Consider the following 27,753-nt stretch of genomic DNA (forward strand, 5'->3'; position numbering starts at 1 on the left):
AGCTCTGGATGATCCCAGATATAATGGAAAAGACTGGGGGGAGGAATTTTCTTCTGCAACCCCCATCCCCCCCTTTTGGGGCTTCGATCGGTGCTCTCTGGCTTGTTGCCAAAGACTGGCTATTACTAAATCCATCGAGAGGATGAACCATCACCTTGATGTGGTATTGGATGGTGTTGGTAGCTCCATTGACAGTCAGCCAAATCGTCAGCCGTCTCTGGACCCCGTCCCACCCCTCCTTACTTTCCAATTCACACCGACTTCAATGGCTGCAAAAATGCCCACGAATGCTTAATGAAACGTTGGTAAATCCCTGCCACCCTCTCATCCCCTTTGGCACGGGTATTCTCAAGATTATCCTTCAGAGATGAGATTTCTTCACACCCTCGGAGCACCCGGAACTCGGGATTGTGCATTTTTGCTGTTGTTGTTGCTCGGCGGATTTAATAAAATGGTAATGTTGTCGTCATTATGAAATACATTGGCATTGGTGGGTACAGAGTTGGAGTAAAAAAAGAAATATATGATAAGTTTTTCATTCAGTGGACTGTACTGGGGGAGTTCCTGCGTTTTGAGCACATCTCCGATATTCTGCTATTGAATTATTCAGAAACGAAATGTCTCTCGGAAATGTGGAGAGAGAATGAAGTGAGGTGAAACTCCTCGGCTACAACTTTGTTCCTACGATCCACTAAATTTGTAGCAAATCCACGGTTTTTCGTATCTAAAAATGTATCTCGGGTCTTCTTTAACGCAGGAGTTGGGTGGATTCCCGGAAAAAAATGATTTTATCAATTTTTTTGAAGAAATTTATGGCAGACTGAGGAAGTCTTCGGAAGATTTGTACAAATATTTTTGAAAGATCATTTTGAATGTTTAAAATATATAAAGTGAATTGAAGAGAGGATAGTAAAGTATGTAAATGGAGTATTTAACAAAATTATGTTTTTACCTAATAGTCAGGTACTCGACTGTATTTATTTTCCCTCAGGGAATTTATTTTTTTGTACTGAAGGGCCATCCATTACACCATTTAACTCGATAACGTCTATTAGCAAATATATATTGACGTTGATTTGGACAGTTTTAAAGTCGAGATTTTAGAACGATTTCAGGCCGTGGGATGGAATGGATGCGTTGGAGTAGTCGAGAGGGCACTTGTGGAGCACAAATTGCAACCCAATAATGACAAAGTGATCGAGTTTTGTCGTGTTTGCAGATCGATTACCGCCCATGTAGCCGTGATATCCCAGTAAATAACGCGTTTTGTTCAATCTCTCCCATTTCTCTTGCTTCGTTCACTCTCGACTTGTGCGGGAGAATCCTGAGATTGTTTCTCAGGAGCAATAACTCTCTGGGTCACATCACACCTTCGATTTTCCACTGGTGTAACATTTTTATCTGAAATTCTGATTAAACGATCCTTTGAATTTGGAGCGAGCGCGGACTGTCAGATTTTCGTTGAATATTCTTGCGAAATTATTCCGGGAAACAGAAGTTTCTCGGGTGCGTTGTTACATCATATCGTGAAATTGCGAGAAAAATTTTACATTTCCCCAACAATTTCACATGAATATTCTTCACGAGAATGTTGCAATAATCATGGAAAATTTTCCTCTATCGGTGGATAATTAACAATGATAACTTTGAAATTTTGAAAATTCCCATGAATTTAAAGGGCATCTTCTGTGAAAATTATCACAAACTTCGTAATTGTACTCAACAATTTTAATTAGTTAGAAACCCTCGCACTGTCTTCCACTTTCTCGAAGGAAATTGCAGATGTTCACGGAAACAACGTTATTCTCGAATTGCAATCGACTCTAACTGGTCATTTTCTTCCTCTTTTCAACTTAACAAGGAGAGCCCACTTCACCAGATGCCCATCGTTCATCATTGGCTTCTTTTTTTTTTTCAGTTCTTTTAATCGCAACTGCTGTACAGGTCCTGTTGCCCCTTCTGTTTCTCCGTGTGCTTTATACTTTTCGTTTTCCTTTCACCTTTATTGCCTCCACTGGAAAACGTTTCCTTTTATTTCCACTCGACATTTCACAGAGTTTTAATCTTTCTTTTATGTTTACCTGTTCTTTATTCAATCCTGTCTTTTCATCAGTGATAGCCCACCATTCATGGGAGAAGTTTATGAAACAGCTGAAGACAGCTTTGTGCTTTGGAGAAGAATGGAATTTTATATTCTGCTTGATATCGTGGATTAAGCTGGGGCCAATAGCCGATTATTAGGAATTCCCAGAGTCTCGTGGGTTTCAGAGGACTGGAAAATTTGGATTTTCAGATATCTGGCACCCAAATCTTGGACATTTACTAGACGAAAGATTTTTTATTTGTTGTTTTTTCAATTCTGTCCCTAGTGTTTTTGCTGGAAATAAATTATATCATTCAGTTCTGGAGATTTCATTGCATATTTGGTTCGGATAATGGTTTTCCTGGGTAAATTCCGGAAAATTAGCGACGTATGCCTGGAAATCAACAAGACATTCCGGAAAATCAAGACTTTTTTCCTCTCTACTGATTGACTATCACTCGTCCCCCTTTTTGTGCTGGTAGGGGCTGGAGATAAGGAAGTGATCAGTAGAAACGTTGACTTGGATATTCAATATTTGCATAATTTCTCGGGTACCCTTATCTCCCGGTTCAACAAAAAACGAAGTTTGTTGAATTGATTGCTCGTGTTTTAGTGAGTTACAACGTGCAATGAACGAGGCATTCACAGTTAAAGTTTAAACAATCATGTAGAACGTATAATTTTTTAATATTTTCCAAAAAATGGTCTTTTATGTGTTTACTAATTCCGAGAGCTGGTAGATAAGCTGAAAGCTGATTTTTATCATACACCGGAAATATCTTTGGAATTCTGAAGAAATAGAGAAACTATTCTTCACATGCTGAACTATTGAATATAAATTCTATTTCGTTCGTCTCTCCTACAAAAAAATGGGGATAGGAGCGAGGAAGGTCACTGACCTGTCCGATAAACTTCACGAAAGTAAAGCCATTTTTTTTTTCTCTCACTTCCTTCACTTTTCCATGTTGTGTCTGATAGTCCACGTTTCCAGTACATTTTAGGGCGATTCTCGTGTGACTTTTTGTGGAAATAAAATTCTGTGTAGGTGTGTGGAAAGAGTCAGACGAATAAAAAAAAATTCCTCTAAAAAAAAGAGATCATGCTGCGATCACGTGCTGGAATACGTGCGAGACCGTTACTCCATGTGGCCTTTTTCCAGAAATTCCTAGAAATGTTTTTTTGTGTCAAACAAATTCCACGTGATAGGGCTTCTAAAATTTTTCATTGACCGGTCGACTAGTATCGGTGGTATTGCGGATTTTGTCCGGAGAAAAAAAGCCGAGGGAAGTCCTTCCCACGCACGTCATCTCCATTTTCCTCGTGTTCAATTTTATTTATTGTGGGATATCTCAGGATCGAAGGGAGATATGGAATTTTTATGAGGACCTCTTTTGGATATCGCAATGTGCCTCGCCAAAAGCTCAGAAAAAAAATCGTTCTTAAGCTTGCTGATCTCGAGGCATTCAACAATAACGGGTTTTTCGAGTGAAATAGTGTTAGTTTGTCTGACCACTTTGGCAGGGAACGAGTTCATTTCAACACTCAGTAGTTAAATATTGATAATTGTTCTCGTATCTTTGGTCGCCCTCTGCATGCACGAACCACATCAATTCAGTAGTTGAGAGCTAAAATAATTTAACTCGCTATCACTCTGTCGGCATTTCGTTGGGTAGCCGTAAATTGCCGGGGGACAGCTATAATTTCCTCTTTTTTTACTTAAGTACGGGGGCGAACATCCATTTTTAATTTTATCTATATTTAAGCACAATTTTAAATGAGATGCAAATTTTCCGCAGATTTTCACTGTTATTTTTGAAAAAATACAAATATACATATATTTAATACATTACCATACATGAATATAACATGACATAAATAGTTTTTTTATATGCTAATTCTTCCCATTCCATTCTATAATTTTTCTACCAGATAAATTCGTTTATACTCCTGTACTTGCATATCAATCATCAAAGCTTTATAATTCAGCGCAACCACCAAGTAATGAGTCCCTTGCAGAATTCAATTTGTCACTCGTACACTTTCAGGCTTTTTTTTCCATTTTATTTCGGCTAATTATCATTAATTTTTAATTCCATCTCTGGATGAGAGTTTACGGCTCTGGAAATGTATTTATGCACATTATGCTTTGCTGAGAAGTTGACCTGTTTTTTTTTTCAACCCAAGCTCGTTCCAACTACTGACGAACGAGTGTGTACCTACGAAAATGCTGGGCAACACCAATTGCCCAATGACCTGCATTTTACTCGTTGAAGCAGTGAAATTTTTTTATTCCACATTTTTGTTACCTTTTTTCACGTTCGTTTAAAGCCCAGTTTTTGTCTGAAAATCCAATTGAGTCACTCCTGCATTTTTTTCCTCCTTTTTTTTTGGTCTATTTTTTCCCCCAACCTCTTGTGTCTACATTCCTCTTTGCTCTAGCTGTTGAATAACAATAATAAATCCTGGAATGGATTAAATTTCATCGTGTGCCTGGAGAAAATATTGGATTATTATGATCATCGGCGAGAACATTCTTATTCTCTCCCGGAAATGGAATTGGAATGAATGTCTCAATGAGATTGTGATTTATGGATGGGACGAGTTGAATGATAAAATTCAGGGCTTTAATCAGAATGGAGCTGCCTCAATATCCAGAGCAGAATCAGCCATACTGAGAAATTCTGTTGGACGTTTCCAGGGGTTGGAAAAGGGATAACGGGCTTAATTCACATGGTAATACAAGTTTCGAGGACTTGGAAGTACTCCAGGACTGAGCTCCTAGGCCAGCAATTTGATATAAAACCGTGACCCACCGACCCCATCATCGATGTGACTTTGATACACAAAAAATTGTGTGAAAAATTGTCAATTTATATTTCAATCCCATCAGCAATGAATAAAAACGAAATAACACCCACCTCTCACAGAAATTGAAACAATATTTCTCCATGAATGTCCAGAAATTGGACCCTCATTGTTGAAATCACTTGGAGCGTATCCCAGCAAAAGCAAAAACATCCCCTCGAAAATTCTCACTGCTTGAAACTTCAAAGCGTCTCGAAAAAATTTAATTTCTCGCTTTCATCCCGAATGGAAAGAGAAGAAAAAAAAAATAAAATTCTCACCTTTTAGTTTTCTTGTTCCCCGTGGTAGAGTAACAAGAGAGAAATGGACAATTGATTTATCTCAGTGTTGAAAACTTCATTTTCGTGTGGGTGTCCGCACGTTTAGTTGAATTAGGTGATCTCGTACACTGGCCTCGACCACCATGAGGAAATTCACTTGGACAGGGCCCTCATCCACTATTTAATGCATTTATTCTATCTCGATATAGTTCACATTGTTCAGCCATTGTGTCAGTGAGTTATATTAGCTCAGGGTATGTGCTCAGTGGATGTACATGGCCAACATGATTGCCTGAATGCCAAGATAACGGTGTTGGTACGGGGTGGGAGGACAGGAATGAGAAAAAAATTATGCATTGAAAAGTAGAGAAAATGGAAACTGCTTGAAAGATATGTTAATCCGCTTATGGCTTTAGATGTACTGGTGCGCCAGCTAAAATCTTTTATTTCCTGGGACGAGCAAGATAAAGAGGTATTTAGCTAATCGGCTTTAGCACTCGGCACATATTTTTTTTTTGTTAATCAGTGTAACAGTGTTTGGGGAAATAACGAAGGGGATTTTTCTTGGATCAGACAACTGTCAATAACTAACTCCACACGAGGAACAGATTCGCCTGGAATCCAGTGGAAAATGCCCATTTCACACAATGAATGCTGATCTATCAGCGCTTTCAATACGAATGGATTTATGTTCACTGGGGGATAAATGAACGGCCTGTCAATTGAGTTTGATAATAACAATGTTACGAGAGAGGAGAATTATTTTCGATTAGATGATGGTGGAATAGGTCTGGAAAAAATTGATATTTGGGGGGTTTTCAGGTGGCAAATGCAAAATTCTGGGTGACTGGAGGCTGGCGAGGTCATTTGAATGTATCACGACTATGAATAATCGATTGGTACGAGATTAATTGTCTCCTGCTGGCCTTGTTAAATAGCGGTAAAAATTCCGGCTGAAAACGTTCTAGATATGAATTTGATGGATTAATTAACTGAGTAGAATTTATTACTATTTACGAAATACTGAATTAATGAGTACGATGAAAATTGTGACCTCAAAACCGGAGCATTTGACCATTTCAACAAAGTCAATTCCCATATTTCACTTGGTGATCCCAAAATTTAAATCTTCGAAGAAACACGACTAGATGAATCGTCCATTTTGCTAGTAATTTCGCCCTTTCCATAATTAAAAATACCTCCTAATTAATATCCCATCGAATCCATTTCAACCAAAAATATCAACCTCAACAGCTCATATATCTGACGTCATTATTTGCATCAGGACAATGGCAATTAGAATGCACACTGCGACTGGCTGATATTTGTACAGTTCCAATGAAACTCTCATTAGGTACAAATTGATGGTCAGTGAATTTGCCATGGTTAATTCATCCGAACTTTCCAAGTTGAAACTTTAAACTGAGTCACATGGATTGATGTGTACACACGGAATGGAGGGAACTTGGAATTCACTGGGTACATTCAAAGTAGGTATTGAAACACAGTGGGGGAGATTGGCCGTTTCTGAAATCGATGTGGTATCGAACCCTCGCCCTCTCATCTCCCCTTGTCCATCGTACACACACAAGGAACCCTGTGGTTCCGTATCCAAGCTATCTATCTCTACCCTCTGGTTGCGACCAATTACCCGTAATCCTATCGAATATACAATTCGCGGACACGATGGCTGTGCACTGATAACCGAGGCATCGAATGACCAACCCTGACCCATAGATATAACCGTTGTACACATGGGCCAGTGCCTCAACCAATTGCTCATCTTATCATGTTGTAAGCAAGCCCCCAATGTGTAATTTCATCACTTCCATTTGGCCTGTCTGATCGAGGGAAAACATTGTCTCGTTGGGAAATCTCAGGGTTCGATGATTTATACGGTAAAAATAATCTGACCAATTAACTGATGCACGAAACTCCTGAGAAATATTTCTTATATAATCACAGGTACAGCATGCTCATCCATCCATCATTCAATAGTGTGGTTGGGCTCATTCCACTGGAGTTTGTGGGAATTTTCTTCAAACTGGTGGAGCCCAGGCACTGACGATGGATTTTAATAATATTTCAGGGTTTGTAAATAGTTAATAGTGGATGAATGGAACCGCTATAATTGCACGACTCGGCTGAATGTCTGCAATGAAGTGGAGCTGCAATTACCAGTGACTATTCTGGCATCATTTACGTGAGAAAATGTTTCAGAACTCGCCAGTCTCATGACAAATTCAAAATGTAATCTTCAAAGTAACCAATTTGGTAATGCCTCTGGCTCCTGGTGAATTTCACTCGACAATGGCAAGTTCTTGATCGATTTGTGGGTTCAGCCACAACATTGACTCCTTCATCCATCATTCAGCAGGTGCTTTGGTTTCATTATTCAGGAACTTGGGGGATTTCCTTTTATTTTTTAAGCCTGACTTCGATGGGATTAAAAATTCTAATGAAATTCACTGATAACATCAGTCAGCTGGACTTGGCCAGACTCTTAATTAATTCACGAGATAATCTTTCGAAAGAACTGGTTTGGTAATTCTCTCTTCTCTCAGCTAAATTTTCCTCCATAATTTTCATTTTTCAACTGAGACCCTCTGCATAATTTTTTTAATTTGTTGCTAATATATCCGGTGTAATTAGTCACACTTGGAGTCTGTAATTGAGCAGAAGGAGCACTGCCTCCAACAAATATCCTTCCACCATCATCTTCAGAAGCAAATGCTTCAGAACCTCCTGATCTCATGACAAATTCAGAACATAATCTTCAAAGTAACCAATTTGTTAATGCACCCCTTGGCCAGTGAATTTTCCAGCACAATCTTCAATTCTTGATTGATCTTGTGTACATTGTAGCAACATAGACTTCTTCATCCATCATTCAACAGCTGCCTTATTTCCAGTACTCAGAACATGTTAGAATTCTTATTGTTTTCCTCCACGATTTAAGACCATAAAAAATTCTACCGACATTTCAGTGTTTGTTAATTGGTAATTACCACTCTAATGTATCACTCCATTAGTAATTACCACTCCAATAAATTCTCAATATCATCTCCCAATTAGCTGTTTCATTGTAAACATCATTTTTTCATTTCAAATGCAAATTGAAGAATTTTTTAGTCTCGACATTTGAATAAATTAATTATACGTGTGAATGAATTCGATTACAAAAGCGACACCCACCCAAACATAATAATAAGTAATGATTGCCATCGAAGTTTCAAAATTGAAAATTATTTATTGCCTCCCAAATGAGCCCCATGTCCCCAACCCCACCCCACACTTTATCTATCACTTCTCAGTCCCTTCTCTTCCATCACTCAAAAAACTTCTGGAATTTTATTGAAAAATACCCCGGAAGTTCATTTTCTGGCTCCCCGACCCGAAAGTGCGGTCTTCCCGGCGCGATTTCGCTCCGGGAACAAGGCCTTTTGTGGCCCGCGTTACCCATATGTTTTTTCTGGCTCCCCGACCCGAAAGTGCGGTCTTCCCGAGGACTGTTGCGAGGACTGTACACAAATGTGACAGGTTCTCTGTTAGAATATAGCCTCAGTTTTCTGAGAATTAATTTTATGATTTAGTTTTACTAACATGCATCACGAACCTGAAAATATTTGATATTAATTCAGTAATTATTTGATGGATTAACGTCATTGTTTCGTTCGACTCTACTTGAATTCCAATGAATTTAAGTTCTAAACGAGAACATTTGGTTAAGTACATGATGCACCTCATGAAGTACATGATATTCCCATTGTTTGAAGAATGTAAAATGAAATTGAAATTATGTACGCGCATTAATTTAACCAATATCTGCAAGAGAATTTTCAGTCCCTGAACGACGTATAAGATTGTAACAAAGACATATCATAAAGAAAAATGAGAAAAAAAAATATTAGTAAAATTGCCTGACAATTTTACTAATATTTTTTTAGTATTTCTCGATGTGATTGTGATAAGGAGAATAATTAGCAAAATAAATGAAAAAATCATATATATTTATAAATAGTCATTTTCTGGATTTCACTTTTTCTGCAGCAATTATAGGAAATTTTTTGAATGCAATTCTCACTTTTCGCCCGCCCCGACCAGCAAAACCTCGGCTTCGCCTCGGTTTTGCAAAAGTCGGGCGGGCTCCCATTGATTGTGTTACCACTTATTAAATATTAAGATATTTATGGTCTACCGCACTTTCGGGTGGGGAGCAAGAAAAATAGTATACGACACACGGCCAGGAAGTCGGATTCACTGGCGTACGTGCTATGCGGGCCTCGGCTTCGCCTCGGCCCTCTATCACGCACGCCAGGAAATCCAACTTTCTGGCCTTGTGTCGTAATATACTATTTAAAATAATGAAAATCTCCAAGAATGCTGCTGGCTGGTGCATGAGCATAAAAAGAAACAATTTAAAAAGAAGAAGAAACTCATACCGTTAGTCAGCGTGCTGAACCGAGGGGTGGCTTTGAGGGTCGCATTGATTTTGTCTAGACAGGGTGGAGACTGGCCCCCGCGACGTATCGTCCCTGTCGCTTTGGCACACTCGACGCGCGCCCACCATACCGGCTACCACCCGGCTAAAGTCTTCCACATCCCCTATTTTTCCTTAAATTTTAATAACCAAACTGTGAATAATAAATTCTCATCATCATGTGACACTCCCAGACAATTATTTTGTGTTGTCAGGGAATTGTGATAGGTGTGAAATTGTAAATTTTCATCATGGAATGGATTACAATCTAGTGGCTGCTGAGTAAGTTTTTACCGAATAACAGGCCATTATCATAAATTTCCAATATCAACCGAGAAATTTGAATATCCCTCGGGTAACTGATACATCCATTATTGATTCAATTTAATGAATCCAGGTACGAATTTTTGAGTTTATTTTTGGGGACAGTTTGTGATATCTAGTACGAAAGTATTTGTGAAATTGATATTTCGTCAGTTGCATAGAACTACAGTAACAATCTCGTTATCTCATTTCCCTTCTTTTCATCAGCATTTTCTTCGGTTTTTCTCTGCCTTCCCTCCCCCTCACCCCCGCGATCCCCGGTTCCATCCCCGTGGCACTGCACCGTCCTCGGTACCTAGTTTTCATTATGATTATCGATAACGTTGTTTATTCTTTATAAAGGATGACAACGACAGGAACGGATGCACTGTCTCCATTATTTCCCCCAGTCATTCACCCATAGCTCAGCTCCTGAGTAGCAAAGGAGCGGCTTTTACATTTTTTTTTTTTTGTTGGTCTCCTTCCTCTGCTTTTTTCAGTACTTTTTTTTTCACTTCCGCCCGGGAGTGTCCCAGTACCTTTTTCCACCTTTCCGGTTCTCAACGCTTCTCACCCGCTGAGATGCACTCAAATGTCCTCTTCCAACTCCCTTGTTACTCATTTTTTTTTCTTCGTTTGTTATTAGCCAAGCGAGCGAGACAATCAGGGATATTATCATATTTGAATGGGAAAATTTATTCTGGTGATTTTGAGGGAGTTTCTTTCGTTGGTCTTGGGGTTCGTTGAACTCATATCAATTTTATCGCTATTGTGAATGTTTCAGGTGCGCCCTCGACGCCGATAATGCCGGGCGGGACGCCTGGGACGCCCTCCTCAAAAGCTAAGGTAAACTTTTCACTACGTTGAATATTATTTTTCACTAATGGAAAGAGAAGGTATTTTCACTGGGTACATCGAAGGTAGTTGTCCAATTATCTCACGAAAATAGAATGAAAATATAACTGTGCGGTAATCCAAGTGATGTTGGGAGTTTCAATTACTATTTCCCGGAAATTTGTTTGAAAAAATATTCGTTAGTCCGTGGTATTTTTAATTCAAAGAGAAATTAACGAGGATAAAGTGGATGGTGTGCTTGATCTATTTGTTAATTTTGTTTGAGAAAACACATTCTCGATGAATTCAGATTTTTTTTTAATATATGTTTAGTTCATTAATATTAATTTTCATTCGCCCTTGAGAATGATATTGCCATGTTCAGGCGGAATTTCTCGACAGTTATTTGATGAAAATATTAATTAACTCCGATTTTTTTATAATTTAAGGAGAAATTGATGCTGAGGACTAAAGTTGTCGTTGCACTCTATCCATTTAGGGCGATCGAGGGTGGTGACTTGTCACTGGAGAAGGTAAATATACCGGTGTATGTCCAGAAAATGGGGATTGCTATGTGCGTGTAATAGAACCCGAGTGGAGTAGTGAAAAAAAAAATGTTAAAGAGAAATGAAAAAAAAAATGAGAGACAGCAAAGCAAACCCGTGTGTTGAAAGCAACGTCGTTTGATATCAGTATTAAATTTTCAGGGCGCCGAATACGAGGTTCTCGACGACTCTCAGGAGCACTGGTGGAAGGTCAAGGATGAGCACGGGTACGGTTCTTTCATGAAACATTTTCTTGATGAATTTTCTTCCTTAATAAACAGGGAATTTTTTTTTAACTGTCTGAACATTTTCGTTTCATTTTGGCGAATAGATCCATTGGGTATATACCGAGTAACTACGTTAAAGAGAAGGAACTACTGGGACTGCAGAAGTATGAGTGAGTATCTTTTCATCATAAAGCCCGTGCTTTGCACGTCAAAGAGATCCGATCTGATCTCGAGATTTTATTTATAAAATCCAATGAAAGCCCCTCGCACTGAATACCAATACCAATTTTACCTTCAGCGTAAGCCCCTGTTTCCTCACGTTTTTTACCCATTATTTACACTTCAATGTTTTTCTTTTTAGGGTCGAAATATTTTTCATTCAATTCTCTACGAATGCAGGCATTAGTTTAATGAACGTTGAATGTTATTACTTTTTAGGAAAAAATCAGAAGAGTGGTATTTTTCATTTGTACATTGTCGACGATAAGTTCAAGGCTTTTTCACGAAAGTACTGCACTCGGTTTATCTCAATTAATCTCAGTACACTGTAATTAATAATTTTCTCCGTACAACACCGTGAAATTTGTGATATTTTACCAGCACATCCTCGACGAAAAGTCCCATTTTTTATGAATATGATACATTAATTCAACGAATATTAATTTTTACCGATTGGAAGCCCAATCGCTTTCAATAGTACTATATTTAGCTTATCTTGATTGATCTCCATTCCCTATAATTAATAATTCTCTCCGTAAAATCCGCGAAATTAATGATATTCACATTCTCGATGAAAATAATCACATTTTTCTCACGCATGTGATACATTAATTTGATGAAAATCGTGGGCGTTTTCAATGCACATCCAACTCATCTCAATTAATCTCAATTCCCTGCAATTCACAATTTTCCCCTTTAAATAAACGTGAAATTTGTAACATTTCACTTGCACATCCTCGACGAAAAGTTTAAAGTTCACAAGTGTACATCATTTTTTCGTAGAATAGAAAAATAGAGTGAGTAATCATGCAATGTATTACAGATGGTATGTGGGTGATATGTCACGGCAACGTGCCGAGTCTCTCCTGAAGCAGGAGGACAAAGAGGGTTGCTTCGTCGTTCGCAATTCATCCACCAAGGGCCTCTACACACTCTCACTCTACACTAAAGTGTGAGTAGTTACATTCGTTCTTTCTTTTTTTTTTATCCAGTCTTCCCTTCAAAACTTGAAGCATAAAAAAAAAGTGGAAAAAAAGCAGTTCTTGCATGGTGGGTTTATTACCGTGGTTGGAGAACTGCGGATGCTGTGAAATATTTATCATGCTTTTACGAGGGCCTCTCCAGTGCCAAACACACGTCACTGAAAATGAATAAAACGAGCAGTCGAAATGTTTCATGAATTTCCTTCCCTCCTTTTTTTTGTTTAAAACTCTCAACATTCCTCTCCCCCTTCGCTCCCACCCTCTCACTGTTTCACTCGTATTTTGATTATTCACATTTTTTTTCGACAGGCCCCATCCACACGTCAAGCACTATCACATCAAACAAAATACACGTGGTGAATTTTATCTGTCGGAGAAACACTGCTGTGGATCCATTCCTGATCTTGTGAATTATCATCGTCACAACAGCGGTGGTCTAGCGAGTCGTTTGAAAACTAGCCCCTGTGATCGACCAGTACCACCCACTGCTGGTCTCAGTCATGGTAAGGCTCACCAAAGCATGATGTCTCACATGATTCACTTTTTTATTGCCAGCCCTCTGATCAACGAGTTTAACACATTTTTTTTCTCTCTCCCCCCTATCGGATCTCTGTAATTCCCGGAACGACAATTTATCTTCCACTTTGATACCCCCTCCCTTGGATTTAAAATTTCTTCCTAAGATCCCGATGCGATAGCATTTCCCTGAAATTGGGATTCTTCTGCACAGCAACTTTTACGGCTTGGAGAAGCCGGGGAATTTCAATTTTCCATTGTACTTGGAAATTTTTTCTAGGGATTCTCAGATATAGTTTAAGCTCCATGTCTGCTAGAATTTTTTATTTGCATAAAGAGGCTTTAGACGCAAGTTTCTCAGTGGATAACATGTCATACAGATAAATGGGAGATTGATCCAGCTGAGCTTCTTCTACTGGAGGAACTTGGCTCTGGGCAATTTGGTGTAGTTAGACGTGGAAAATGGCGGGGCTCCATCGATGTCGCAGTTAAGATGATGAAGGAGGGCACCATGTCTGAGGATGATTTTATTGAAGAGGCTAAAGTCATGACGTAAGTCGAATCGAATAAATCGAAATTTATTGTCGCTAGTACTTGGACCAATACAACGGAACTTCAAAAAGTTTCTATATCTGCCATTATTTGGATTCAAAAGCCGATTTCAATTTACAAATTTGGCGAATAACATCGGAGAAATATATTTTTATCAAAAAAAAAACGAAAAGTCAATGTGGTATTCAAAACAGACGTGAAATTGGTCGACTGTTCAATTCGACAATTGGAAGTACTTTGATTTTGCGATTGGAATAGTTTTCCACCAACGATAGCAACAAATGTATATCTTTCCTCCATATCTAAACTCCAGGAAACTCCAGAACGGAAACCTAGTCCAGCTTTACGGAGTTTGCAGTAAAGATCGACCGATATACATAGTAACAGAGTACATGAAACACGGCTCCCTGCTGAACTACCTCCGTCGACACGAGGCCTCATTGTCGTCGAACGTTGGTCTCCTACTCGACATGTGCATACAGGTAAAGGAATAAAAGATAAATTTGTCCAGGGGATGATGATAAAAAGTAGCGTTAATTATCGTGGTATTTGTCGCAGGTTTGCAAGGGAATGGCATATCTCGAGAGGCACAACTACATACATCGTGATTTAGCAGCTCGCAATTGTCTCGTTGGCTCTGAGAATGTCGTTAAAGTTGCTGATTTTGGCTTGGCTAGGTATGTCCTCGATGATCAATACACGAGCAGCGGTGGAACAAAATTTCCGATAAAGTGGGCGCCACCGGAAGTGCTGAATTATACACGATTCAGTTCAAAGTCCGATGTCTGGGCATACGGTGTACTAATGTGGGAGGTATTCACGTGCGGCAAAATGCCCTACGGTCGTCTTAAGAATACGGAGGTTGTTGAGAGAGTTCAGCGGGGCATTATTCTCGAGAAACCTAAGGCATGCTACAAGGAAGTTTATGAGGTAAATGTTATGAATGTTTTAGGATCTTCTGGAGATTCTTGGAACTTGTATTCATAAGTTGACAACTATGAAAAACAAAATTCAACAAAAGCAATTATCGATATTTCTTTCCCGAGGGAATGAATTATTTATTGAACATTTCTACTTTATTTTGCTGAAATACTGAGTCCTCGGTAATAAAATTACTTAAAACGTTAAATAATTTCCCAAAACTACCGGGAGTTTCAGGGAAAATTTTCTAACAGTGGCACATTCTGTTCTACACCTCACCATTCAATTAAATCGCGGGGAAACTCAATGCAATTGCTCTCAGAGTCACTCGGCTGATGAGGGAGTGCTGGACGCAACGGTTCTAAGTACAGCCCATTAAGAGTAATTTCAAGTATTGAAGAAAGAGAGCATTTCACGTGTGAAATGAGATTGAATGGTGAGGTGGTAAAACGCGGTGAGTACACTTAACTTAACAATAAATAAATTTTTAATGAGTATCTTGGCATCCGTGGGAGAGGAAAATTTTCATGGCCCTTTTAAAGCAGTTCCATGAAAATTCTGGTACCTCTTCAATCACAAGGGATTGGAGGAAAATTGCAGACTCTTGGAATACTCGAGAGTAGCTCCTTCATCGATGTCTAGGAACTGCTCGACAAATATTTATGGCACACTAGGGAAAACAATTTTGGGAAAGGACTTTTTTATGATCGATTCCACTCCGAACTCGAGAGCGGTTCAATCTGAAACATGTGTTGAAATTTAGAGAAAAACCGTCCTCCAGTCATAAACTCCTTTAAATTCCTGAGTAGGGGTTTTTCTGTATTATAGCTCAGTCTTTCAACCCCTGTCCTATAGAACAGCCACGCCTTCCTCGCGCCAAAATAAAACCATCTTCTCCAAGAAATATTTCGTCCTTCAGTACATTTATTCATCAAATACAGATGAAAGTCTCTCTCGCCCTCACTTTTACCCAAAACTTTCCAAAAAAATGACCCCTATTTTTTTTCTCACCCCCAGGTTATGAGAAAATGCTGGGCTCACTGTCCCGAAGTGCGACCCTCCTTCCGAGTCCTCAAGGAGCAGCTGATAAACGTATCTCAGGGCTTAATTAATGATTGACTCAACCTTCTGCGGTGTTTGCGCCTCTCCTCATCACCAACAGGACGCACAATATTACCACCAAAATCACCGTCACTCGGACGCTCACCCTCAATAGTACCATCTCTAAGTTCATCATACAATTCATCAACTCTGCCAGTACGTGGCAAAGATAAAATACGTGAACCAGCATCATTACCAAATTCAATTGATTTTTTACATTTGTCATCGACGATACCAGTTGTCACTGGTAAATTAAAAAAAAACGAGGGTTCACCATCACCGAGCAAAGCTGGCAGTAAAAATGCTAGTCAACCATCCTCGAGTGGATCGTCGAATGTCTGTGAAATATGTAGTTCGTATGGTCATCCGTGGATTGAAATATGCAATGCCATTAGAGCTACCCGGGGCAAATGATTTGCATTCTTCGATACTTGAGGATCTGTCGCTGTCATTTACTCATCACTCGTTGTATTCATCGTATCGTCGTTATTTTTAATCTATCGTTTGATTGTTTTGAATCTCTTTTTTTTTCACTCTCTCTATCTCTATTTCGACATCCCACGATTATCGAATTACCACTGGTGGTACTCACTCGTGTCTGACATCTCATTAACTCACAATTCATCGCGGAAATACACATTCACGCATTATCAGGGGAAAAAGGCCAGAATTCACCGCTTATGGAAGTTACATGCAACGAAAAAATGTTAATTAATGAACGTAACAAGAGAAAGGAAAAAACAAAGGAAGGTTTAATCAATTGCGTCCATACAGCTACATTTTTTATGACAACTTCCTGAGTATGCAAAAACCTCACAGAAGGGATTAAAAAAATGAGAAGTACGCACGAATCGTGCATTCACAATTAATATTTTAAGAGAATAAAAAATTTACCTCATTTTCTAGGGTAAAAATCAGTAATTGCGCATATTGCGCCTGGTTAAGAATCAAAAAATGACGAATGTATTTTCATTTTGTCATCAAGGGATGCAGATGAAATACTTTCATTATCGAGCTCAATTTATTTCGGTAGTGAAGTGACGGCTGATGACAAAATTATTCAAATAAATTCATGAATAAATCACTTCACTGCTGATTTCTACTCTTCCTTTGCATTTTAACAACGAATGACAAATCTTGAAAGTCGTATAACTCAATAATTCTTCGTTTTTTTTTTAATTTAAAAAATGCACCAATAGCACTTGGACTCGCCTTGTGAGTAGACACTCATTGAAGCTCACTGGAAATCATCGTTCCTCTCGAAACATCTCAATTCATAAAACTTAATATTAATGACTCAATGGAAAATAATAAAAAAAAATAATAATATTTGACTAGTGTAAACGGTAAATCGAGTGAAAGAAAAATGACAAACCATAAATTTAGATTTTTGCCTTACTGAGAGTGTGAGACAATTTTTCGACAATTTCCACGGTAATACATTTGTAAATACTCAGCATGAGGAGACCTTCCGCGTCACACACGATGGGTACTGATAATTTTTTTCGTTCTATTATCAATAATTCTAAGATTATTTTCTCCTCAATTTCCCGATGAATTATGAAAACATAAATCGATGAATCTCAAATGAAAAATTGATGTTAGCTCACTCACAATAGCGATGAGATTGATAGTAAAATTATTAGACCAATCAACGTGTTGTTTATTGAAATTTTCAAAAATGTTTTTAAAGTTGTAAACATTGAGGATTATACGATTTTTAATCGTTTTTTATAGATTTAATATTTGGTTGGAGTAATTGAAAATTATTGAGATTTAATGTCGAGTAATTTTGTTAGATTAATGATACAAGGATTGAGTGGTTTTAACGTTAGTGTGTCCCTGAGATTAATCGAAACATAAGAATTTTTGCATTTTCAACAGTTGCATGATAGCAATGATGTTTATGCGTGTCAATGGAAAAAATGAAATAAACAACATTTGTAATACGGACCCTGTAAAGACAATATAATTATGTATGCAAGTCTTCAGACCATAAAACGTATTTTACAAAATTCCAGCGAAGAAAAAATAATGGAAAAAAAAATATATGAAGAACTAGTCCTCATTAACGATAGGAGAACATCCATTGGATAATTACCGAGACTGCTCCACGTGTCCCCTTCCCAACCATTACTCCTGAAAAAAAAAAAACAACAACAACCCTCTAACCACTTCTTGCATATCTCTTCCTCGCGTATGTGTCTCGACGAATTACTGTAATCCAATAGTTATTATCAATTATTAATGAATTAACAAGATATTAGAATAAAACCAGATGCATTATTTTCATGCATTTTATAGACACCTAGATGTAATAGATATTTTTTTCCTCCGTCGGCTGTACACGTATTATAATGTATACAATTTATTATATGACAAACAATGCAATTCAACATGATTTCTAGATGAAAATGGAATAAAAAAAGTGATAAGAAATCAAATGTGCGTTTGATTACATTTTTCTGCAGCTCCCACATTTGTTTATCAGCCTGTATTAATTTATTTTGTAAAGAGGAGGTGATATCTGTTTTATTATTTTTAAGTTTTGAAGCAATGGAAGGAATTCACGTGATTTTTCATTGAATGGGCCTTATTTTATTTATTTAGAAAAGAAAATAAATATTGCAATATTAATAATTTATTAGTGACTAGTTTTTTCCAACTTCGCAATGGCACCGCCTTTTCACTCAGTCGATAACAAAGGGGCCTTAAATGTGATTACATTTTATTCTCCACTTATTTCCACAGAATAAAATCCAATCACAATCAAAAATCCGAGGATTAATGACATAATTGCTTCAGTGATTCCTCTGTGAAAAAAAAAGAAACTGAAAAAAGTAAAAATAACTTGTGATTGGTGAACGACGTTACCCCTGGGATTTCCCATTGGCGGAGGTGCCCTGCACTGCTTCTCACATTATTCCCAACCTGTCTGGTTCTCCATCCCAATCCGGCTCTGAAAACGTCAGCTAGCCACGGCACCATACCTTTACCGTAATAAATCACTCGGGCCCATATTGTGTGACAAATAGTATCCCATCATCAGGACATTGTTGCAAGAATACCAGTGCAGAAGTGATCCATCGTTCGGTGCTAATCCATTGTTGAAATAAAGACAGAGTGGGGATTTTGGGGAACGTGGAAGGTAGAACATGGCAACCCTCTGATGACGTTTATACTCATCCGAAGGTTTTTTACAATCGAGGAAGAACACAGGAACAAATGTTCTTCATTAATACAACTGGCAGTTGACCAGTACAATTGATATTGTTCATCAAATATTCAAGTCATTTTTTGTTAACTCGTTGATTATTTGTCGTCGACAACAGTGAGTGGAATTTCTGCAAACATGATGAACATGTGGAAAGTGCGGGAACTCATGGACAAGGCGTGAGTTTCGAATTTATTTATTTATAACGTTATGTCCACCTTTAACCTCTCGCCCTTTGGGCCCAACATTATTTCATTTTTTTTGGATTTCAGGACTAATGTAGTCATGAACTACACTGAGACTGAAGCCAAAGTTCGAGAAGCTACCAATGATGATGCCTGGGGACCCACTGGTAATTGTTACACAGGAATTTTTGTAATCAGTCTTATCAAATAATTTTCAACAACAGACGATGAATTTCTGGGTCTTTCAAACGACCATGAAAACGTTCATGTGTTGAGTTTAATCGCCTACAAAGTCCATAAATATCTTATCTCAATGCTCGTTTACCCAGTGTTACCTGGATTGAAAGAAAAAAAAATTATTTCTGGATGTAAACTTCAAGAAGAATAATATTCACGATGAGTGTCAATATTTCAGCGCTCATTTTGGTTAACGTGCAAAGGAAAGTGCTGGGAACTGATCCCGCCCTCTCGCTCACTCTATGCTTTACAGTAATTTGCTTAATGAACATGAGAAAAAAGTAATTGAAGAGATAAAAATCAATTTCTGTTCTCGTTTTGTTTCGCTTCGATCGCACCTGGGGGGGAAGTGGGAGGGGGATAATGTATCGGCTTGTTTTCATGCACAAATGTATGTATCATTGACAGGTGCTATGATGCAAGAACTCGCCCAAGCGACATTCACGTACGAACAGTTTCCCGATGTTATGTCAATGCTTTGGAAAAGGATGTTGCAAGAGAATAAACGTAATTGGCGGCGTACGTACAAGGTAATAACCCCTCTGTGCCACCAAACTTGTTTTCGTTCGTTAAAAAAAATCTCCAGTACTTGAATTGTACAAAATTGAATATTGGGACCTCACTTTGCATATACTTCAGACTTTTTTGGAAACGAAGTGACATTTGTTTATTTATTGCTGCGATGTTCACTGCCCTATCGATTGATTATTCGTGGTATAATCATACACTTGGCTGTTAACGAATTTTTATATTTTTGGGTTCTATTATGATAAAGTTCAATAAGTAGAGTAAAAGTCAACAATTTTGTTTTAATTTTGCTCCTCTGTTTTTAAGGTTAGAAATATAAAAAAACATTCGATTAAAGAAGTGCCATTTCCCCCCACTCTCTCCTCATTATTTTGAAAGATTTATGATTTCCACATAATTCAATTGCGATTTATTGAGCCGTAAAAATTAGCCAGTTAATAGCCACGTAATAACCACGAAGTTCTGAGGCTCCCAGATCACCCGGGCAATTGTGCTGACGTAAATATTTTTAAATCTCTCTCGAAAGTTGATTCTATACACAAAAAACACAAAAAGTTTGATTCAATGTAGTAACACTTTTCCCTATCCTTTTGTTTAATTATTATTATCTGTATTCGAACAAATTAATGCCATCAATTCGACTACTGGAGAATTCTGGAGATTGCCCTGCTCGTAAAGTTCCCCTAAATAATAAACAATAATTTCAGGCTCTCCTCTTATTAAACTACCTCGTCCGAAACGGTTCTGAGCGCGTCGTAACCTCCTCACGTGAGCACATTTACGACCTCCGTTCCTTGGAAAATTACACGTACATTGACGAAATTGGCAAGGACCAGGGTATAAACGTTAGGCACAAAGTTCGTGAATTGATAGACTTTATTCAGGACGACGATAAACTTCGTGACGAGCGAAAAAAGGCAAAAAAGAACAAAGACAAGTACGTCGGGATGTCGAGTGATGCGATGGGAATGAATTTCGGTGGTACAGATCGATGGTCGGACAATCCAAAGTGGACAAAACCAACGACCGAGGGGTACAACGACTGGGAACGAGATACTCGGGGTCGTGGGGGCTTCGACGATGCTAACAACAGTGACGACGGGGAACGGGAGGACTCGGACAACGACAATCAGAGTCCAAAGAAGAGTGTCAAAGATATCAAGGAATCTCCCTTGGACAAACTCGAGAAGCTCTCAGTGGGGAACAGCAACTCTCCTCGAAGAAATGCTAGTCGTCCTGTGAAGAAGGTGGACCTGGGTGCTGCTGCCAATTATGGCAAAGATCAGAGTGCCAACAGTGATATTATCCAGGGGAATCTGATATCATCACCCATCAAGAATCAACCGAAGAAGAACAACGACATCTTGAATGATTTGTTCGACTCCAGCAACGACAATAGCAGAACAGCCATCGATAACGACGACGATTTCAATCCCAGGGAGAGTGACTACACTCCTGTTGCCAGTCAGAATGTCGCCAATGCAAATTTTGGTGACTTCACCAGTGCTTTTGGAGGTAGTAAGCAGGATAATGACGATCAATTTGCTGATTTCACCAGTGCTTTCAGTTCTGGGGTGACGATAGGGGGAAATGATAATAATTGGATTGGGGGTGGTACTGGAGTGGGGGGAAGACTGGATTCCTTGCAGAGTAATCAGGAGGGCTTGAGTGGGCAATCGAATACCGAAGATTTGATGGCTGGCAGTGGGCTGAGTGGGAATTTCATGAGCAGTGGACCTGCGGGACTGACGAATCAACCAGGTGCCACTAGGACTAATGGGAATAATAATACCGGTGAGGGGTTGATCGATTGGTTATGGTGAAGCTCAAGGAGGGGCTCTTGTTATCGGGATCTTTTTTTTCAGGGACTATGAGTGCTGACTTGCTGACTGATTTTGGTGGCTTCAACGCTTTCAATGCCAATTCCCAAATTGGAAATAATCCTAACTTTTTCAATGTAGCGAGTAATAATCAACCTGCGAGTGAGTTTTTCTTTTCATCTTTTTTGTGGTTTAACGAAATCATTGCACAGTAATCCTAGAATCATCAAGACCTCTCCTGACGAACCCATTTGCCTTTCAGGCACTGGCCTGCTAGCACCAACTCCAGTGAACACCAGAACACCTGGAGGACCGGCTGAAACGCCAACGACGCAAGTAGGTTCAACCTGGGCAGGAGCAGGACTCAAGATCGACCTTGATAATCTCCTGGGGAGCAAGTCAAAATCAAGTGGCCCTGCCCCCAGCATGAATCAGCTAGCTACCAACAGCCCCCAACATCAGCCTCGACCACTTGGTAAAGAATAGCAAGAATACCCCAACTTTTAGTTGCATGTCATCCACCGAAAGCCGCTTAATTCATCACTCCATCTAACTCATATGGTTATTACGTTCTCTTGACAGAGGATATTGTTTCAGCTCCCAGTATGAACATCGGCCCCCCGGTGCTGCAGTCCCCAGGTCCAACTAGCACCAATTTCTTTCCAACTTTTCCCTGAGATATCCACATCACAATGTCAGCAAGTCATGTAAAATGATGGATCAGACTGCAAAATTGTGAGTTTATTTATACCCCATCTTCGATATTTTTCCATTTTTTGGAAATTATGCAGCTGAACTAACATTAACAATTTTGCAACTGAGGAGAAACTCAAGATGCTTACGTAATAATATGAGACGTGATAAAAGGTTCAAGAATAGCTTTAGATATTTTTCAAGTCCGGTTGCACTGAATTGTCACCCTCACCTGTTCGTTTACATTCTGTATTTATGTACATAAATATGGCAGTAAATAATTTGGTGCAACCAGTCCAGTAGACCAACCACTGGTGCAACAATTTAATGCAACCAAGCGTCACCTGATAATTGATATTACTCCAGCGTTCTCCTCAGTTGCATCTTTTATTAGAAACATTTGACCTCAGTGTAATGATGGAAGAGTCTGTGAAAGGAGTTCGTTAAGATTTTCGGAGTTAAGTGTGAATGAATAAATAGCCAAATGTCATTTTTTATAAACGAAAATGTGAGAACAATCCATCACGTGGAGATGTCTTTCAATGAACGATAACGATGTGAACGAAAAAAACAATGTTGTTACATACATATATACTATTAATATACATGGATATATATAACATAGGTCTTACAATTAGTCGCTGTTGTACTACGCGACACAGAATAATTGACAATACGTGCTTCCCCATCACGAATTAAATTTTTGCACTGAGAGAAGAATTGGAGAGATTAGGAAATAGTTGTATGGAGGAGTGCATAAACGTGCACAACGATGGTGATCTCTGTGATCGAGAATCATGTGTGTAGGTGATCTGTGAGTGATCATTTGGGAATATATCGATAGGACGATTATAAATACTTAAATTTGCTGTCTCAGCACAAGAAAATGCGTCAGGGTCGAGATGATTCATTTTTATCCCAAAGATTCTTCTCTAATCAGTGAACGTGCATTTTAATGGAAAAAATAGGTTGAAAATTTATAATCGAATGAATGAATTTCTGGAGAATCATAATACAATGGCAATGAATTTTAATCGAGTTGTGAAGAGGCGCATATCTATAACGATGATCCTTAACATCTGTCACTATTAACGAAGATAATTATTAGCTGTTAAAATACTAACATAGGTGATAAACGTAATCAGTACTTGCAGTAAATTTTATAGAGCAAATGAGAGAAACGAACTTATTTTTCAAAAGTGAAGTTGCTCGAAAATTTTACGATATTTTCCTCCTCGAGATGACTAAATTCATGATAATGTGTTCGCTGGTACCTCACGAAAGAGTGAAACGTAATCATTCCAAAATTGATGATGAATAGAGTGTAATATATTGTAAAAAGAAGGGACGAGGAAATTATTTATCAGAATGTAACTGTCATTTATTGAAGAATTGGAACATATCCATCCTCTGATTCGAGTTCCCTTGGTTCAATAACTGCCGTTATTTGATATTATGTGCTCACAATTTATTAATTGAATCTGGTTCACTTCCATGTTGATTCTCCTGCCAATAAATTTACGTTTCCATTCCTCATTTCTTCAGTTCATTAAGGCGCATATGTTCGAAATTCAAATCCACTAATTGAGGGAATAATATTAATTGATCCATTCAATGGAATATTATTAGCAAATTTGTTTGGTTTTTTTCGTTGGTTAAATCAGCAAAACCGTTCATTTCACTGTACACTCCCCCCGGTCTCTTAATTTCCGTCTAATTCTGCATTTACAAAGTGCAAATGTTGCAAGATTCTTGATAGTATTAAGATGTAAACAAAAACATGTAAATAAATGCGCAGGATAAAGGGTGGTGCATGGCACACACGAGTGAATCACATGTGACACAGACGTTGAAACATAAAATTGAGGAAAATTTAATGATTGTGTCAATTTGTTTTTAAGATTAGAAAAAGAAAGTAGTAATAATTCTGCGTATTCTTGATAGTTCCTCTAGCCAAGGTGATTAACGAGAAAAAAGTACGAATATGTTTCTCCTCTTTCGTTAATGAATTGAACCGAACGATTATTATCGAAGTTGATTATGTGTATTCCTCTATCACTGTACATAGTATGAATGTTATAACGAGAAAGGGAATCATTGTGAATATTCGTACGAATCAGTGGTGAACATGCAACGATTAGCATGATTTTCCTCAATTGTACAATTACATTAAGAAAAGAAATACAAATTAATAATCATTAAAGGAATTTTATTTTTTCGTATCAATTGATGAAGACATTCTGTTTATATCATTGTATTCAATTTTATGGTTGTAGTTATGTTGTCGATAGTTTTTATTTTTTTTTTCTCATTAAAAATGCTCATTGGTGCTGGTGTTAAATGTCGTTTCATTTTATTTTCACCCTGAACTCCAGAACATTCACTTTTCTCGTAGAATAATAAAAAAAAAATCTGATTAACTGTTTATTATTTATTTATTAAATCTCCCCCAACCTCGGAGCGAGAAAAAAGTTATAATTACAAACTATATTTTTTACCGGAATCGAAGGAATAATTGAAGTCTTGTTTTCCACTTGCCTGTCAAGGTCTGTCTATTGTATTAATAAAGTCAAGAAATACCACGAAAGACAATTTTTTTATCGCAAAAAAAAATAACCACGAATTTTATAAAACCTCAATCAACTCCCCACGAAGGAAAAAAAAATTACTCAGTAATGCTCTTGGACTTTTTCTTCTTTTTCTTCTTGGGAGGTGCGCCGTCCGCCTCACCATTGGCCTCAACCTCTCCATTTGCCTCTCCAGCCCCGTTTGCCTCGCCATTAACCTCTCCATTTGTCTCCTCATTCTTCCTCTTCTTCGCCTTCTTCTTCTTCTTCTTGATGGACTCATCAGCCTCTGCAGTCTTCTCCTCCTCTGCCCCGACAATAATTGCAGCTTCCTCCAGTGCCTCCTTCATAACATCGATATTCTTCTTCGGAATATCCCCAGTTTCGTAAAACTTGAGTCTGTCCTCCACCTGTTGTCTGAGTTTCTCCCCAAACACAGTCGTCGGAATATCCGTGAAGCAATCGATTCTCGATGCAATCGAGCATTTATTCGCAAGATACCTGGATATCCTACCCTTGTTCTTCGTCCCCGCTCTGCCAATGAAAGTGGAGTGAAAGAGGAGTCCATATTTCGGAGTGTTTCCCTTGGTCTTGAGAGCCCTGAACAGCGCCTTCTCCGCCCCCAATATCTGCACAGTGGACGCCGGATATTTTGCTAGATTCGTCAACGATCCAGCGTGTGCAATCAGTCGAGCTCCAACCTGATCTCCAATCAGAGTCGCCAGATTTGGTGCCACTCCACTCATCTTCGTTCTGAGGTACTCAGCCAGCTGTTTTCGATAGTCAGCAAGGGCAATCACTCGCCCAGCGAACATATCGATGTTCAGGAGATCCACGGCCGATATATCCATTCCCATGGACGTTTTCGAGGCTGCTATGATCGCCTGGGCCCTTCCACTGTCCATCACAATCTCCTCGAGAGCCTCCAATTTGTCCTCGTTCAATTCCTTCCGGTCTTTTATCAGTTTCACGGCTTTAGCGTAGGTGTAATTCTCAGGGATAATTTTAACGAGCTCTGGGAAGTGATAGCTGTACCACTCACGGATCCTCATGCTGAAGGTGTTGACGTCCTTGTCCAGTTGATCCAAAAGGGCGATACTCTGAATTATCATGTTGTCGACACGATTGACGTTGAATTTGACTTTAGCTCGAGAGTAGCTGTGGCCAAGTCCCAATTGGGCGACCCCGGATGTCTGGGCTGTCAGGCCCTTCACCAAGTGGTGGAAGTGGAAACGAATCCCTCGAATTATCTCAGGAACTGCCCCTGTGTGGTCACATTTTATGTTCAGGGCCTCGGTTATACTGGCACCGAGCTTTGGGTCAGAGACTCCAAGGACGTACTTGGATTTCTTCTCGGATTTAGGAATGCAGGTGTCCAGGAAGAGCTTCAGGTCCTCGGGGACTATGCCCTCGGAGATGCTGTTGATGCTTTCTAACGCTGCGAGGGCGGTTTTGAAGGGAGAGAAGCCAGTTAACTTCACGATGGCGTTGAAACGAGACAGATCGGTCACTGATGCCTCCACCTGGGGGAGGAGCATACCGATTTCCTCGAATTCTTTTACGCCGAACACTGCATAGCCTGCAGCGTGCTCGTAGAGGATGAACAGCTTCGGCTGAAATTATTTAAATTTATAGAATTTTTTTGTTTTTAAATATTCGTGGAATATTTGTAAAAGAGGAATCTAAATCAATTGTTCAAATATTTGGATGGGAATCACCACTAAAGGTGAAAATATTTTTTAATAAATATGAAAAATAAAATATAGACAACAATATTCTCTTTGTTAAGGGATTGTGATTAAAAAAATGTTACGCAGAAAATTTGTTTTAAAATTCTATTCCCTCGAAGTTATTCTCTCTACTTCTGAATGATACAAAAAATCTGCATCCTTTCAGTACTGCGCATTTTACAATGTAAACAAACAATTGACTACGTCAAATATTCGTTATTAATTCCCCAACAATAATCATAGACGATAAATTAATCCAATGAATGAAAAAGGCGAAAGACTGCGTTTGAATTATTAGATTTGTTGTGATAATTGAGACACACTTAGTCCCTTAACCTCTCTACATGTGCACCACAATAAACTATTCTTTCATTATCAGAATAAATTTACAAATATGTACTCACCATGATGAAGGACTCTCCACACACTCAAGAGTAATAAAAAAATATGTATTTCACTCCGAAATTACAGCATTTGTTTGTTACCAATCAGACAAAATATTCACCAAGCACGTGAAGGTACACATGGGTCTGGTGTGCGTATCGGAAGTACCACGTGCCCCCTGAGAATCAAAATGTCCGCCACTTCACTTCCTCTCAAACCATCTGGTTTGCCATACCGACTGAGTGTTGTCCACTTAAAAATCAACTACGCATGCCCAACCCAGCTGGCACTGCGACAAAATTTGAACGTCAATCAATATGGCGGCTGTTGCCAGGAGCAGAATCCTTGCAGTTACAACCAACGTCAAATGTTTCAGTATATTATTCTGTTTACACGAGTGACAAGTTCGCCGAAGTGTGTGGCAGTTGACAATCCCAGGTATTTAATTGTATTACGAATGTTAAAAAATTAATTATGCATGACAATAGTGAGTTGTGAATCCGCCT

General features: G+C 38.7%; 3 protein-coding genes and 1 long non-coding RNA gene across 11 annotated transcripts in view; 2 read left to right on the forward strand and 2 right to left on the reverse strand.

Moving 5' to 3' along the window:
- The window catches only part of LOC135168360 (tyrosine-protein kinase Btk), a 47,325-nt gene extending 29,270 nt beyond the window's left edge, over positions 1-18,055 (forward strand). For 6 of the 7 annotated variants that reach the window (XM_064132437.1, XM_064132438.1, XM_064132439.1 and 3 more), the window contains 10 exons: positions 10,776-10,837; positions 11,275-11,358; positions 11,533-11,597; positions 11,702-11,767; positions 12,640-12,768; positions 13,109-13,302; positions 13,696-13,867; positions 14,181-14,349; positions 14,426-14,797; positions 15,806-18,055. In XM_064132437.1, coding sequence (XP_063988507.1) covers positions 10,776-10,837; positions 11,275-11,358; positions 11,533-11,597; positions 11,702-11,767; positions 12,640-12,768; positions 13,109-13,302; positions 13,696-13,867; positions 14,181-14,349; positions 14,426-14,797; positions 15,806-15,907 — 1,415 coding nt within the window. In that variant the 3' untranslated portion in view covers positions 15,908-18,055. Of the gene's footprint in view, positions 1-9,771; positions 9,971-10,775; positions 10,838-11,274; positions 11,359-11,532; positions 11,598-11,701; positions 11,768-12,639; positions 12,769-13,108; positions 13,303-13,695; positions 13,868-14,180; positions 14,350-14,425; positions 14,798-15,805 lie in introns of those variants that run through there. The other variant, XM_064132444.1, reaches the window with a different exon arrangement.
- On the reverse strand, positions 17,091-18,897 carry LOC135168369 (uncharacterized). The gene is made up of 2 exons (XR_010300031.1): positions 18,764-18,897; positions 17,091-18,702 (listed from the first exon to the last, which is right to left on the reverse strand). It is a non-coding gene; the product is annotated as an uncharacterized LOC135168369 (long non-coding RNA).
- Lqfr (liquid facets-Related) lies at positions 18,837-24,907 on the forward strand. 2 transcript variants are annotated; one of them, XM_064132446.1, is made up of 7 exons: positions 18,837-19,282; positions 19,376-19,455; positions 19,934-20,055; positions 20,761-21,847; positions 21,919-22,035; positions 22,136-22,348; positions 22,456-24,907. In XM_064132446.1, exons 1-7 carry the CDS (start codon positions 19,242-19,244, stop codon positions 22,548-22,550), a joined length of 1,755 nt encoding a protein of 584 aa, XP_063988516.1. In that variant the 5' UTR covers positions 18,837-19,241; the 3' UTR covers positions 22,551-24,907. The 2 variants fall into 2 exon arrangements, with proteins under 2 accessions (XP_063988516.1, XP_063988517.1); XM_064132447.1 differs by having other exon boundaries at positions 18,839-19,282; positions 22,471-24,907.
- LOC135168364 (nucleolar protein 56) lies at positions 24,759-27,428 on the reverse strand. Its single transcript, XM_064132458.1, has 2 exons — positions 27,268-27,428; positions 24,759-26,746 (listed from the first exon to the last, which is right to left on the reverse strand). Exons 1-2 carry the CDS (start codon positions 27,268-27,270, stop codon positions 25,232-25,234), a joined length of 1,518 nt encoding a protein of 505 aa, XP_063988528.1. The 5' UTR covers positions 27,271-27,428; the 3' UTR covers positions 24,759-25,231.
- Between the last annotated feature and the right edge of the window lie 325 nt (positions 27,429-27,753).

This window comes from Diachasmimorpha longicaudata, chromosome 13 (genome assembly GCF_034640455.1).
Source record: "Diachasmimorpha longicaudata isolate KC_UGA_2023 chromosome 13, iyDiaLong2, whole genome shotgun sequence".
Taxonomy (NCBI): Eukaryota; Metazoa; Arthropoda; class Insecta; order Hymenoptera; family Braconidae; genus Diachasmimorpha; species Diachasmimorpha longicaudata.